Genomic DNA, 16,808 nt, shown 5'->3' with positions numbered 1-16,808 from the left:
ATTTTCTTTTGGGGTCTCTCCTATATGGGGTTCGTTGAGCTTCTTGGATGGCCAGCTTTTCATCTTTCATGATATTGGGGAAGTTTTCTGTCAGCTGTTCTTCAGTGATCCTCTCTGTGTTTTCTGTTTTCTCCCCCAGTTTTGGAACTCTGATCACTTGTAGATTTTTGCTTTTGATTGTATCCCACATAATTCTCAAGGTCTCTTCATTTTTCTTTGTTCTTTTTTTCTGAGTTTTCCTCGAACAGAGTTGTATCCAAGTGTTTGTCTTCAATTCTGCTGATCCTGTCTTCCACTGTTTGAAATCTGCTCCTCAACCTTTCCATGACACTGTCCATTTCTGAGATCTTGTTGTTTATCTTTTGGATTTCTGACTGTCATTTTTGTATAATTTCTAGTTGTGAATTTATTTTGGCATTTTGTTCCTGCATGATTTTCCTGAATTCTTCCATTTTTTGTCTGTATTTTCCATGAATTCATCTACCTTTTCCATGAATTTGTCAATTTTTTCATCATTTTTGTCTGCCTTTTGCTTCAACTCTTGGATAATTCTGAATATTAAAGACTTGAATTCCCTATCAGGTAGTTCTAGTGCCTTTTCTTCTCCTGGAAATTCACCTGGTGTTTTATTTTGGATGCCTACTGGAACCATCCTGTCCTGTTTTTGTGTATGTTTTGATATTGTCTGCTGTTTTGGGGGCATTCAGTGGTTATTTTTCTCATTTATTGATTGTAGATTGGTTTGTTTTTTCCTTTTATTTTTATTTGGCTATGTCTGAGCAGGCAGGCTGTGTGTTCTTTGTTGTTTGCTTGTCTGTGGGCACGATACTTTTTACTTCCTTCTCCGGTTGGCAGGGTCATTAGCTCAGATATGGTACAGCAGGGCAGGTCTAGCTGAAGAGGAATTGATGGGATGGGTTGTTTGTGGCACTTACTACAGCCCCCAGAGCGGGTTGGTACTCAGTTTAGGGCAGGTTCCGGTATGCCATGCCTGTGCTGCTTGGTTGTGTGATGTTAAGTGGACGGTGCAGGTAGGTAGGATGGAGGGGGGAGATTGTGATGTGTGGAGCTAACATGGATATGGAAGAGAGGAGAGAGGAACAGGAGCCAAAAACATACAAACAAAAAGAGTTCTAGGGGATCTTGCCATTGCAGTGTATAGATGAGAGACTATGAAATGGAGAAAAACAGAAAGGGGAAGAAGAGGGAAAAAAAAGAAAAGTAAAGAATGAATAAATAAAAATTAGAAAGAGAAAAGAACAGCAAAGCTCCCAGGGATACCACCAGTGTGGCTATGGGGTCTGGGGAAGTTTTTCCCAGGTGTTGTGGTACAGCCTGGCTAGAAGGCATAGAGGTATTCAGTGCCAGGTATTCAGGGGACAGGAAGAGAAGGAAGGTAGAGAGAGACAAGAAACTAGGTAATGAAGAAAGACAAAAAGGGAAAAAGCGGGAAAAGACAACAAAACAATTAAAAAAAAAAAAGAACAAGAAAAGCCCCTCAAAAAAACAAACAAAAAAACCACGAAGAATGAAATGCCCTCAGGGATCCCTCTTTGTGTCTGCACAAGCTGAGGGGGTAGGTCCCAAGCTGCATAGCACTGCCTGGCTGGAACGGGCTCCCAACTCGAGAAAAGAAAAAGAAAACAAACCAATAACTCAAAACAAACAGACAAAAGCCCCGGGATCCCACCAGTGTGACAGCCCAGACCAGGAAGCAGTTCCACACTCTTAACGGAGCTCCACAGCTCCTTACGAAGAAGCAAAGATGGTGCACGGAGCCAGGTATTTGAGCAAAAGGAGGGGGAAGTGGTAAGAGGTAGGAAGAAATCAAAAGAAATGGAAAATAGCAACACCAGCAGCCAAAAATTGGCACTCAGGGAGTTGGCCAGTGCGGGTGGGTGGAATCCAAGCAGCCAGTGCTTCCCAGCCAAGAGACTGTGGCCGCGGGAAGCAGAGGAAGCCTAGTGGGGGTGAAGAAGGGTGGGGGATGGGAAAGCATATTTCGCAAATTACCAGTTGTTCTGTCTCCTGCTGGAAGCTCTGTGAAGCTGCTTTCTCATACCCCCTATTTGCTGGTCTCTGATAGAAGTCCAATATGGCAGATCCGTGCTGCGTTAGCTGATAGGGGACCTCCGCATGAACGTCTCCTCGCTGTCCGTTCTCTGTCATTTTTCTCACTCCATTTGGTGCTTCGTTGAGTTCTTTATCTTTTCATTTGATGTTTTAGGGTTTCAGGATTGCTGTTTTCTTTGTTTAGCTTAGTTTTTCGGATCTTTGCTGTGGAGAGACTGTGTGGTGCTTCTGCCTAGAGTGCCATGGTGCCGGAAGTCCCCTTAACTGCTGATCTTAACTAATTTTCTTCTTTATTTTTTTATTGTATTGTGTAAGATTAAACTTGATCTTAAAAATGGATTATTGTTTTTCAATTCAGTATATAATTCTTACATCACATAGTAGATTATTATATGATATTTTATTGGTTGTGGCCCCCAAAATGCTGACTGACTGATTTTTCTTGCCTGGAATTTCTTCAGTTCCTTGTAAAATGTAAGGTCTCATTATTTGTCTATGTCTGTCCCTTTTATATTCTGTGATCTTTGTTTTAACCTTTTACTTAATCTTTTCTGTTCAGTTGGTCTTCAATTTTCATTCACCTGTGTTTGCATTCTTTCAATAAATATTCATTTACATCTTTGTTGCACTTCCAAGTAATTCATTTTTTTTTCTTTTTCTTTTCCTCGTGTGTATAGTGAATACCATTTTGTATGTCATGTCTGTATCTATTCTGACATCCTCACCAGCACTAAATATTTTCTAACTTTTTGATTTTTGCTAACCTGGCATTGTTATCTTTGACTTTTTCTTGATGTTTGCTAAGGCATACCTTGAATATTATTTATATATTTCAGTTATTAAGTTTTCATTGATTATACTGTTTGCAGATATCATCCCCCAGCTGTCAAATCTGTTAACTTTGTCTGTGATACATAGGATTGAAAAGAAATTGCTAATGTTTTAGAAGTTGAGTTTAATATTTTTGTTTATACATATGTGTTTTTTGCGTTAAGAAACATCCCTTTATATCCCAAAGACAAAGATATTACTTATATCCCAAAGTCATAAAGGAATTTTACATGTTGTTTAAAACTGATATGATTTTGCCTTTATGTTTTTGGTCTATCTGGAATTTATTTTTTATTATGGTGTGAGGTATACACATAATTTCATCTTTGTGTATAGAGTGGTATAATGGATTGAATTATGTCCCCCCCAAAAATGTGTGAGTCATGATTCCCAGTATTGTATGATTGTGTACCATTTTGTAATCTAATGTGATTTCCTTATGTGTTGTAAACTCTATCACTATGATGAGGTTATATTGATGAGGTCTACAAGATTGGATAGTGTCTTAAGCCAATCTCTTTTGAAATATAAAAGAGAGAGGCGAGCAGAGACATGGAAACCTCATGCCACCAAGAAAGCAGTGCCAGGAGCAGAGCATGTCTTTTGGACCTGAGGTTCCTGCGCTGAGATGCTCCCAGACCAAAGGAAGACTGATTCATCACAAGGACCTTCCTCCAGAGCCGACTGAGAGACAAAGCCTTCTCCTGGAGCTGACAGAATGAATTTGGACTTGTAACCTACTGGACTGTGAGAAAATGAACTTCTCTTTGTTAAAGCCATCCACTTGTGGTATTTCTGTTAGAGCAGCACTAGATGACTAAGACAAGTGTTATATTTTTTCTAACACTATTTGTTAATAACCTATAATTTCTCCAGTAATTCAGCGTGCTACCTTCATCATATAGCAATTTTTTATACCTATCTGATTTTTCTTCTAGACTCACTGCTCTTTTCCGTTTATTGCTTTTTTCCTACACTAGACCACCCTATTAATGTAACTTTGTAATATATTTTAATAACATTTCTTCTCTTTGCTTTTATTTTATTGAATTAGCTACTTAATGAATCTTTAGTATTCCGAACACATTTTAGAATAAGTATTTCTGAGTTTATTAAAAAATTGTGTTGGGATTCTACTTGCAACTCTGTTGACTATAGACCTCAAATATGGGTGTAAATTGGTATCTACAAAGTAAGTCTACCCTTTCATTGTTATGGCATTGTGGTCTAATTTTATATCTTTTGGTACAGGCTAAAAATGTTCTCCATAAAGGTTTTGTTTGATTATAGATTAATACCTGTTAATTGTTCCCAAAAATACTGTCTTATTTTCTATTATACTTTAATTCATTATTTTTGATATAGAAGAATATCGTTTATTATTGTATGTTGAGCTTCCTTTAGGAAATCTGGCTGGTTTACTTATATTTGCTGTGATTGAAATATGTACAGAGTTTAGTGGGGGAGAGAGAAGGGAATAGTAGTGGCTGGGGCCACTTGAACTGTCAAAGAAGCCAGAACAAAAAGGGTATGTTGTTGTTGAGACTCCAAATAGGAGGAGACATTTAGGTAGTTACATGAGTAAAACCACAAAGGAGAGGTGAGGTTCACTGCTTTAGGGATCTGAGTAGTTTGACGTGATAAGGTCAAAGCATGTGAAAAAGATGTAGTAAGATATATGTAAGTAGCCCTCATAGTGCAGTGGTTAAGCGCTTGGCTGTTAACCAGAAGATCAGCAATTTGAACACACCAGCCGCCCTGTTGGAGAAAGATATGCCAGTCTGCTTCTGTAAAGATTTAAAGCCTTAGAAACCCTATGGGGCAGTTCTGCTGTGTCCTGTAGGGTCACTATGAGTCAGAACTGACTATGGCAACAGTTTTGGTTTTTTTTAAGATACATGTAAAAGAGAGATCATAGAAAGGATGACCTGTAAGTCATTCTAAGCAGTGGAAATTGTTGGGGTAAGCATTTTTAAAAGAAGGTAGAGAAAATAAGAGACTTGTAAACTGAAGAAAAGTAGGAAAGAAGAGAAACAAGAGCAGATGTTAATAAAAGAGACAAAGTAAAGAGGTTCAATACAACAAAAGCTGTCTTTTCAACAGTTAATAGACAAACTTTTGGCAAAATTTATTATGAGAGAATAAAGTACAAATAAACATTATCAATAACTAAAGATATGGTGAAAGTTTAAAAAGCGTAAGTTAATATTCTGAACATTTGAAATGGATGATTCTGCATAAAATGTAAATTTCTAAAAGACTTTATTAAATCACTGAGTAGACTAATAATCAGTTCTTGGTAGTCACAAATTTGTTTTCCTACTCCTCCCAGTAGACTATACGTTTTCTAAGGGAAAAAGAAAACAAAAATCCTGTGTATGACCTTTCAGAGAAATTTTTTAGAATAACATCTGCACGTTTCATTTTATGAGTCCATTATAAACTTAGATGCTTACCTTAATAATAAATAGTAAATAACAGCTTCAGTAATGAAATTGGAAAAGGACAAAAGATAGTACAAGAAAAAAATTATACATCAGTTAAATTTGGGAACACAGATGCAAATATCTGAAGAAAAATATTTGCAAATTGAATCCAGAAGTGTTTAGGTAAAAAAGCATGACCAATTAGGTTTATTCTAGGAGGGCAATCTGTTAATGTCAAGCATTTTATTAAAATATTCAAGAAGAAAAAAAATTCATCTTAATTGGTATAGTAAAAGTATTTGTTAAATTTCAACAATTTATGATAAAAAATAAGCCAACTAAGAATAGAGGGAACTTTTCTTAATCCTATGAGGGATGTCTACCTAAAAACATCATACTTTATGGTAAAACTTTAGAAGCAATTCTTTAGAGATTATTTTATTTTGATTCTCAAAAATAGATTTTATTTTACTTGGTCACACTAATCTTCAAATATGGTGAATCAATGAAATGTTGCCATTACATTTCTGACGATTTGTTGGAACTTTTCTGAAAGCTTCCTTATGAGTAAGCTCAAAAGTATATTAATGGAATCTTCACTGTGCTCATTTTGTATTTCCTTTAGAATGTTATTTTTGCTTGTCCACTTATGAGAATTCTTTAAATTTTAAAGACAAATGGAACAAAATGCTTAGTATGGTAGCCCCACCGCTTGTCGCTGGTTTCCCTTTCCATGGTTTCAGTTACTCATGGTCATCCATGGTTTGAAAATGTTAAATGAGTGCATAGCATGATGAAATCTCATGCTGTTCTGTTCCATCATTCATATAACTTTTATTACAGTATATTGTTATAATTGTTCTATTTTATTATTGTTGATAATCTACTGTACCTTTATAAATTAAACTTTATCATAGGTATATATATAGAACAAATCATAGTATGTGTGGGGTTTCGTACTATCTGAGGTTTCTGGCATCCACAGGAAGTCTTGAACGTATCCCCCGTGGATAAGGGGGGACTACTGTATTTAAATAAGGGGGGACTACTGTATTTAAAATCAATCAAAGCACATATTTATTGACTTTTAATCACATTGTAATATTTATCCAGAAAATTGTGCTACATCACTGTGAATAATGTAGTATTCTTTTAAGCTAAACACATTTATCAGTTACTTTCAGATTTGGCTTTGTAAAACAGAGTAGATTAAATCTAAATGTAGAATTATCTTAATACTTCGTAATTAAAGTAGTATTCTGAAAATAAAATTGGTTAGTCTAAGTGAGCTCTGAATAAAAAAAACAAAAAGAAGCTTATTATTTTCAAGTTGAGAACATACATATATACAATGCAGATATGTATATTTTTAATGTTATCTACATAGAAGTAATGAGACTTAGTTCAATAGGAGCAGTAATACAAAGAAAACCTATCAAAATATGTAACCTAACCTACAAAAATGTAAAGCATTATAGAAAGAATGAACATAAAATATTATTGGAACATTTTAATGTTGTATTTTCAGTGAAAGTATATGTCATGCTCCATCAAAGAAGTCCACATTTGTTATGTGCAACCCAACAACTGCGAAACGCAGAACTGATAGATCCATCCTACCAATGGTATGGGCCGAGAGGTAAAATCATTTCAGGTAAGGATTTTGTTTCAATTGTCATAATTAAATTGATGTATCTAAAATGTATTCAGAACAAAAAGAAGATTTTTATTTCATTAACACTTATCCATTCCCTCTACTTTTTTCTACAGTTTCCTGTTGGAGTTAGAATATAACAATGTAGCTGGTGTTACCATTTTTTTCCCCATATTTTAATTTGAAATAAATAGAGATAATGTAGAAGAATGAACTGTTTGGAGAGTTTGATATGCATCTATATTTCAAAAAAAGTTATTTTGTTTAAAGTTCAGAAAATCATTTTAGTTAGTTAGACTTTTGCTAGCCAAGTATATATGAAAAAACAAAGGGAATCTGGATTTTATAAAACGTAACGAATGAGCACTTGGAGCCATGGATTTATAAGTATGGTTTTATATAGCCCCACATAGGGACAATTTGAGACTTTATTGTTATTATATGTTTTGATTTACATTTTTCTGTCTAAAATTCTGACCAGACAATATGGATTATATTTGTAATTCAATTTAAGAATTATTATTCAATTTGAAACAAATAGCTAAATTTAACCTAGTTACTTTAGTATTAAAGCTTGCTTTTAAATATACTACATGGATTGACAGTGGTTGTCTATTAATATTATTAATGATTTGGTTATGAATAAAGAAACATAGCACTTGGGTTTATCCACATGAAAAAAAAAATGAATTTGAGACACACTTGAATGGTAGCTTTACGGTTTTTAGGTTTTTGAGAAAACAAGTCCTTATTCTCACAAAGCTGCTTTTTCCCGGTAGAGATTACTGTTGGTGTGGCTGGTTTGGTTAAACTTTCCTATTGTTATTCTGAAATGAATATTTTACTTTTATTGTAGTTTTTCATTTGCTAAAAGCAGATTTACTTTTACAGTATAGTTTGAAAAATACAAATTAGCCTAGCTGTTTTTCTTTCAGCCTCGCTAAAAATCAAGATTGATGAATTTTCTTCCTAAAGATACGTTGAATGAAACACCTTGTTGTTTTTGTGTATTCTCTGAGGAATTTTTTCTTTACTGTGCTGTTTTTTTGTTTTTTCCTCAGCCTTTTTGGTATTTTGAAGTAGTGCCTGTGGATGAAAACCTACAGGTTTATTACCTTGAACGAAGAAAAACAGCATATTTATTCAAGGACATACCAAAAGAATTCATAGGAAATATTTATTTTGTATTATATTTTAATTCACATTTTTATATAATTGAAGGATCCCTATTGTAAATTCCTGTGTTTATATTTATTACAAAATAGCTCAGACTTTAAAGAGTTATTCTACACTTTACGTCAAGACAGTGGCTCCTTGAAGTGAATCATTTAGCATGCATTTACACCAAAAATACTCCTAAGATGTACTCTATTGGAATACATATATAGTTCTTAAAAGAGCATAATGCTCACGGCAGACATTTTTAAATTAGTTAAACTGGCCATGGAGGCTGGATGAACCCCTGCAACTATTGCCTTGAGATAATCTTTAAACCCTAAACCAAATATATCCCCTGAAGTCTTCTTAAAACTAAACAGTAGTTTAGCTTAACTAGTAAGAAATGATTTAACTTTTTGATGTGTGGACTTTTCCACTTCTTAAAAACATTCTTGCAAACATAGATAAGAATATATAAACGCAAAAGTTCAGCTTTCTCCTGTAACCCACCCTTATGTTTTTTTTTTAAACGTGAGATGATAGATTAGATTATATTTTACTCTACTGTATCATTTTATTATGAAGCATCTTATTTATACCTATATATATGATATATACAAGTTATGAATCACAACAGTACAACAAACATCCTTGAACCTAGTACACAAATTAAGATGGATATACCATTATCAATACCTTTCAAAATGTTGTTTTAAAATCCCATCCCTTTGTCCACAAATCCCCCTCAGGTAAACACTATCCTAGACTTCTACAATATTATTCCCTTGATTTTCTTGATGCATTTACTGCATATATATGTATTCCAACAGAGTATATCTTAGGAGTATTTTTGGTGTTGACTTTCATAAAAATATGAATAATAGCAAACACATGTAATATTTACACTGTAGCTAAGAAATTTAAATATATTAATAATTTAATCTTCACAACAACCCTTTGCAGTTGAGATGCCATTTCCTCCATTGTTATATGTGGGGAAATTGAGAAATTGAGAGAATAAGGGATCTTCCTGAAGTCCTGTGTCTTTGAAGTTCGCTTCAGAGTTCCTAGATACAATCTATAATAGGAATAGGATTTCCTCTTCTTGTTATTTGTGAACTTCGGTAGTTTATATCTTTCAAGTAATTCATACAGCTTCTTGAATTTTTTTCAACTTATTGGATTAAAGTCATAAAGTTTGTAATATTTCCTTATTATCTTTTGAATGTATTTAGGATCTGTGGTGATGTGCCCTTGGTCATTTCTCTTATTTGTTGTATGTTCTTTCTTTTTTTGGCTTCTCTGTCCACAGCTGTAACAATTTGATATTATCAGTATTTTCAAAGGACCAGCTTTTGGTTTTGTTGATTTTCCTCTGTTCTATTTCTGTTTTCAATTTCATTGATTTCTGATTCTATCTTCATTGTTTCCTTTCTTCATTTGCTTTGTAGTTTATTTGCTCATCTTTTTCTTTTCCTGGTTGTAGAATTCTGGGTTTGCAATTTTTTTTTTCTTTTCTTCAACACTCTGAAGGTTTCATTACATATTCTTGCGTATAGTTTCTAATGAGAAGTAGTCAGAATCCTTATTCTTGTCCCTTTGTAGGCAGTAGTTCTTTTTTTTTCCCCCAGCTGCCTTACAAATTATCTTTCATTTTCAGCTATTTGAAAATGATATGCATAGGTTTTTTTTTTTGTATTCATCTTGCTTGGTTTTGGGAACTTCTTGGATCTGTAGCTTGTTGTCTGTCTTTAGTTTTTGGAAATTCTCAGCAATTATATCTTCAAATATTTCTTCTGTCCTTTTCTGTCTCTCTTCTTCTGGGATTCTAATCACACTTCTGTAATACAGTTTCATATTGTCCCACAGTTTTTGGATGCTTCCCTCACCCCTTCACTTTTTTTTCTTTTCATGCTTGAATTTGGCTAATTTCATTTGGACATATCTTTAGGTTCACTGATTCTTACCTTGGTTGTGTAAAGTCTGTTTATGGGCCCACTAAAGGCATTCTTCATCTGTGTTACTGTAGCATTTCTTTCTTTTTGTTTTTAGTTCCAGCATTTCCACTTGATTCTTTCTTGTATTTTCAATCTCTCTACTAAAATTACCCATATAGTCTTGTATGTTGTCTATATTTCCATTGGAGCCTTTAACCTATTAGTCATAGTTATTTTAAATTAACTGTCTGATATTTCTAACATCTATGTCATATAAAAGTCTGGTCTTGTGCATTGCTTGGTATGTTGAAAACATGTCATTTCTTGCCTTTTCAGATGCCTTGTAAATTTTGTTAAAATTGGGCATCTTGAATAAGACAGTGGATATTGAGGTTTTTATGCTTTGACATAAAAAACTTTTTTTCCTCTTAGCCTCTAGTTCTCTAGTCACAAGTTGGTCTGGGTTTGATGCTGGTGTTGCTGTGGCTGTTTTAGTGTATTGAAGGCTTCAGATATCCTTAGTGAAATCTTTTGTTTAAGCTGTAGGCTGGTTTATCAGAAATTATTTTCTTCAGTGTCTAATTTTTTCTTGGCCTAGGTGTCTCCCTTTATTTCACTGTTATTTTTACTAGCTTCTTATTAGTGGTGGGCAGTTAGGAGAGAGGGGCATTCTCTAATGTTCTGATAAAACCTCAGTCTTTGGCATACATTGTGTACCTGGGTTTTGGTGTTGTGACCTTCACGATTGGAATTCCTCCCTCTCTTCCAACTTGAGTGCTGGACCTATCACTGCTTCCTGCCTCTTTCTCTGGGATAAGGCTTTTTTTAAAATTTTTATTTTATTTTAGCATGTTTCCTTCTTCAACTGCATTGCTTTCCACCAGTGCTCTAAGGAGACATTTTGTTTTTCTTTTCTTTTTTCTCTCTGTAAAGCTTTTTTCCTTATAAGAGATAGCGGAAATGGGTATGAGGGGAGTTTTGGCAAGACTGCCATGGTCCTTGGCTAGCCAGCATCATAAAAAAATACCACTTGGTGGTGTTTGTGCAGGAAAAGCCTACAAACTGAAAAACGAAACTTGTTGCCCTCAAGTCGATTCTAATTCTTAGTGACCCTATAGAACACAGTAGAACTGCCCCATACGGCTTCCAAGGAGCAGCTGGTGGATTCCAACTGCTGACCTTTTGGTTAGCAGCTGAGCTCTTAACCACTGTGCCATCAGTGCAATAAAAGGGTACAAGCTCCTTTTATCTGTGGCCTCTAGAGGCTTGACATGCTCACACTTGTCTACACTTGGCTTTTAGCAATTCATTAAAAACTGAGCTAAATTTTCTTACCAGTTTATATGGTAGCTGAAGCAAATGCTTGGGCCCTGTTTCTACTTGCAGTCATCTGTCTCTCCCCAGAGTTAAGGTTATTGATTGCTCTGCCACTACAATTCTTTGATGGGTTCAAAAAAGTTAATTTGCGGTTTCTCTAGTTTTTCCTTATTGTGATGGCAGGATCAACACTTATATTCATTTTCTATATTTTAGCTGAAACCAGAACTATAAATGAATTTTTAAAAAGAATAAGCTGTAATGAAATTATGCTTGAATAATTGCCATGTATTTTTAGAGTTCAAAGGCATGAACTTGTAGAGATCTAGTCCAATTCTGAATTTTTAGATAGTCAAGCCAACGTCTAGAAAAAGAAAAATAAGTACCTACTTTAATTCGATAATTATTTATTGAATATCTGATGTTGAATGAGTTCTTACAGCACCTAGCCTTTGGCGTCATGAAGTTCATATTTAGACTTAGTCCCTTAAGAGTCAATTTGTTAAGTGATATTATAGAATGGGTTCTTGCATTGGGTATGGAATTCCCTAGGCATCTTTTCAGTGCTTAGAGTGCTACTGAGATGACATTTTTTATTTTTAAACAAGAAGGTAGCCAGAGGATGTTTTATTATAGATTATTGTTCCTCAATTTTTCTGGACCTCATAATATTTGACATTATAGTAGGTATTCTAACACACACACACTCACACACATATACATTTGTATATGTGTGCCTATTGACTGATAATACTGGTTTGAGAACATTTTATTTTAAATTATTACCATTGATTGTGTAGCCTCTTTGATGGCATGATATTTCTTTCAAATTTAGAAGCACCTTTTATCATATTACTGTGAGGTGTTTCTGCTGAAAAATATGGCAAATAGTTGAAATCTGATAGTGTGTTTTAGAAAAGAGAACATGTTATGATGAACATGTAATCATTTGACAAAAGTTATTCATGAAAAATAGGCATTATGATAGAAATTAATTTGAAATTTATATCACATTTTTCAGCTTCATCTAGGATACAGAAATGGGAGTTCTCAAGGCATAGTGCTGTATGTAAATTCCTTGATGGGTGTGTATCCATCAATTCATTTCTCCTTCAATATCTGAAAAAGGGCTTTGAATGTAGTAGAAATTAAATAAATATTTATTGAGCAAGTTGATAATGAAAGTTTCATTGCTAACAGCACTCATACTTTGAAAAAATATTTCAACTTGAAATTTATAAGCAATATATCATTTACTTAAAATATAAAAAAGGTAGACAGTTATTTACTGAGATAGTACTTTCAAATGTAATGAATAGCGTATTAAATTACTGACTGAGTTTTAATAAGAATTTTGCTCATACAAAGCAATGGTAATGACTTCTCAGAATAGCAACTTACGTTTGCTTAATGATTTATAGATTTGTCAATTAGTTTAACAGTCATTATATTTGTAATACAAAACAATCCTATGAGATGTGTTGTCATTACAACTGAAAGAACTAGACTTCAGGAAGTTTAAGTTATTTCCCCAAGGTTACACAGTTTATGAGAGAAGGAGCTAGGCCTGAAATCCAAGTCTTAATGCTTCTAAATCAATTGTATTTTCCACTACACAGCACAGCTTTCTCCCAGTATGATACTTAAGTAACGAGGTATGTGGAAGTAGTATGGGATCAACTCAGTGACTGGGTGACCTTGGACAAGTCACTTGATCTAATCTCTTTATTCTGCAGCCCTCAAGATTATAATCTAACTACTGCTTAGTATCATGTGTAGTGACAAGAATCTCTAGTTGTTACTGATTATATTGGGTTAACCTTTGTCCCGGGTACACTGCTTTATATGCAGTTTGTAAACTTAATGAAGATGTGACTCATCATTTAAAAAATAATGAAAATATACGCATTTCCCAAATCAAGGAGCAGATTAGCAGCATATTATGTACTTGTAATTGTTAGTCTGTTACCACTTAGGCAGCCATACAATTGATGAACTCTGGTTAGTGACACTAAGGAGGTCATCCTGGCACCCACTGTCAGCAAGCACCAGGCTCAATGACTAGGTATGCTCCAACTTATTTCATTGGCTCTGTAGGTAAATTTTGATGGTTTTACTTTGCTTAGAATTTTTTTTTTTTTTTGGTAATTTTCTCAGTCTCAAGTAATTTAATCAATTAAGAACTGTATCTTACTCCTTTATTAGAAAACAGCTCTGTACAAGTAACAACCACAGGAAGCCTTGTATTCCAGAACTTCGAGGAGGCTATGAGTGGAGTTTACACCTGTTTCCTTGAGTATAAACCTACTGTGGAAGAAGTTGTTAAAAATCTTCAACTAAAATATCTTGTGTATGGTAAGAAGTACATTTAGTTGTATTTTATAGTTTCTTAGTGTTTTTAAATGTTTATGTATTTTTAACAAGCTTGTGTTAAAGAGACTGTCGTTTCTGGTCTTTTAATAATAATAATAATAATAATAATGCCTGTTTTTTATAAAGCACTCTGTAAGGCATTAGTGGTGAGGGCACAGTATAAGTAACAGGGCAGAATCTTTTTCCTCAGGGAAATGCTGACATGTACACAGATAAATTTGAGTACACATGAAAGCAGGAGAGGTGTAGGAATCATGTTTGTGGTAATTTGTTGCACCAGCATTAGGAAATTAATACACCGTGGTCCTCATAGCTGGAATGCAAAAGAAATAGCAGAATTATTAGTGGTTTCCTGATAACTTTTGTCACCCCAAAACACTATCAAATTAAAAAAAAAAAAGATACATTTTTATGAGAAATTGAATTGATTTTGTTAATAGTCTTATCCTTTATATCCTACTGTGAAGCACTGTGATATAAATGCCAGTAAGATAAAATACTATTTAATGAACTCTGGTTTTGGAGACCTGCTCTTTTTGTGCTTAAAAACAAATCATATAGTTCATTTCTGTTTTACTATGTCAGGACCTTCTTTAATCTTTTTAATGACTACATGGTATTCCAGTTTTTATTTGACCATTCATCTACTGATGATCATTTAGTTTTATTTTTCTCCTATCCAAATACTACTGTATTAAACATTAAACGCGCACACACACACACACTATATGTATATATGTAAGATAAATTCCTGGCATTTCTTCGAGATGAATTCTGTAAGGTAAAATCTTCTACAGGGTATTTTCACAGTGTTATTTTGGTAGATTTCTTCCAGCTGCCCTACAGATAATGTATCAATTTACGCACCTGCCGTGGTATTTGAGAACCTCAGTTCCTAAAACTTTCTTAATATTGCCTTTTTTTTGAATTTTTGTTACTCTGATGGGTTAATTATGGTATTTCATGGTTTTAATATGCTTTTTTGTTATTGGTGGGTTGTTTGAATTTTGCTGTTTGCACAAGCTCTGTGTGTGTGTGTCTTTATGACTAGTAAGACATGTAGATACAGAGCTATGTAGATATTTTGTGTCAGGTACGTTGCATTCGCTATGAGTCCGAATGGACTTAATGGCAACAGGTGTATGCTGCATTCTATTTTTTTTAATTTTTGCGTTACCTTATGGAGATTTTTTTACCCTAAATAATTTTAAAATTTTATGTAATCCACATGTAGTGTTATTTTCTTTTTGACTTCTGTGTGCTGAGCAAAGTATTTACCATTCCCTGGCTTATAAGAAAAAATGAAATAACTTGTAATTACATCATATATAAAATAAAATAAAGTTTATTTTACATATATATTTTTTAGATTAGGTTTAGATTTACAGAAAAATTGTGCAGAAAGTATAGCGAGTTCCCATATACCACCTTCCCCATGCACATTGTTTCTCCTGTTAACACCTTGCATTCCTGTGGTTCATTTGTAACAACTGATAATATTGATACATTATTATATGTTATTATTAAATATTTATCATTAAATGTTTATTATTAAATATTTGCCATTTCAGCATTCTTCACATGTACAATTTAGTGACTTTTTATTGCTGAATAATACTCAACTGTATGGAGGTACCAGAGTTTGCTTATTCATTTGCATATGAAGGACATCTTAGTTGCTTCCAATTTTGGCAGTTATGAATAAAGCTGCTATAAAAATTTGAGTGCAGGTTTTTTAATGTGGACATATGTTTTCATCTCATTTACGTAAATAACCTAGGAATACAATTGCTGGATCGAATGGTAAGCCCATGTTTAGTTTTGGAAGAAATTGCCAAATGGTCTTCTCTAGTGGCTTTGCCATTTTACATTTCCACCAGCAATGAATGAGAATTCCTATCGAGCATCTTTTCGTTTGCTTCTTTGCCATCTGTCTACATTCTTTTTTAAGGTTTCTGTTCAGATCTTCTGCATATTTTGTAATTCGATTGTTTATTTTCTTATTGTTGAATTTTAAGGGTTTTTATTTATTTATTATTGTGTACTAGGTGAAAATTTACAGAGCAAATTAGTTTTCCATTCGCTATTTTGTACATAAAGTGCCCCATAACATTGGTTTCATTCCCCACAATGTATCAGCACTCTCCGCACTTCCATCCTAGGTTCTCCATTTCCTTTCATCGTGATTTTCTATCCCTTTTGCTTTCTCATCTTTGCCTTTGGGCAGATGTTGCCCTTTTGATCTCATATAATTGATTCTAAGGAGCACATTCCTCTCAGGTGTTAGTGTTTATTTTATGGGCTTGTCTATGGTTTGATGAAAGGTGACCTCCAGGAACGGCTTTAGTTCTAGTTCAGAAGAGTGTCTTAGGGCTATAGTCTCGGGGGTTCCTCCAGTCTCTGTCAGACCAGTAAGCCCAGTCTTTTTTTCTGAATTTGATTTTTTGTTACACAGTTTTTCTCCCAGTCTCTCCAGGACCCTCTGTGGTGATCCCAGTCAGGGCAGTCGGTAGGTAGCCAGGCACCATCTAGTTTTTCTGGTCTCAGGGTGGTGTAGGCTGTGGTTCGTGTGGTCCATCAGTCTTTTAGACTAATTGCTCGTTTGAGTTTTTGGTTTTCTTCATCTCCTTTGCTCCAGACAGTAAGAGACCAATGGATGTATCTTAGATGGCTACTTGCAAGCTTTTAAGACCCCAGATGCTACTCATCAAAGTAGGATGCAGAACTTTATTTTTATGAACTGTGTTGTGCCAGTTGACCTAGATGACCCTCGAGTCTATGGTCCTTCGCCTTCGAGCCTAGGAGCTTCATCCCATGAGATGTTTGGTTATGTGTAAGAAGTTGCCCTGACTATGGCCCTTGTGTGCTCTATTGTCTATATTAATGTATAAGCAGCACCTGCAGTTATGTATGTAGAAATATCCACTACTAAACCTATATCTACAGGTGACTGTGTTCCCTTACACCCTCCCACACCTCTTGGTCTACCTATCTGCCTGTGTATCCGTTTGTAAATTGTTTGGCAAAACTATTGTTGCA

General features: G+C 34.4%; 1 protein-coding gene across 1 annotated transcript in view; it reads left to right on the top strand.

The window, feature by feature from the left end:
- ZPBP (zona pellucida binding protein) overlaps positions 1-16,808 on the top strand; it is a 129,086-nt gene that overhangs the window by 18,577 nt on the left and 93,701 nt on the right. The window contains exons 3-4 of the mRNA XM_023743098.1: positions 6,859-6,984; positions 13,602-13,751. Coding sequence (XP_023598866.1) covers positions 6,859-6,984; positions 13,602-13,751 — 276 coding nt within the window. The remainder of the gene's footprint in view (positions 1-6,858; positions 6,985-13,601; positions 13,752-16,808) is intronic.

This window comes from Trichechus manatus, unplaced genomic scaffold, assembly GCF_000243295.1.
Source record: "Trichechus manatus latirostris isolate Lorelei unplaced genomic scaffold, TriManLat1.0 scaffold00235, whole genome shotgun sequence".
In the NCBI taxonomy this organism is placed as follows: Eukaryota; Metazoa; Chordata; class Mammalia; order Sirenia; family Trichechidae; genus Trichechus; species Trichechus manatus.
Note: the sequence above shows the minus strand (reverse complement) of the source record. Positions and strands in the feature narration are given on the sequence as shown.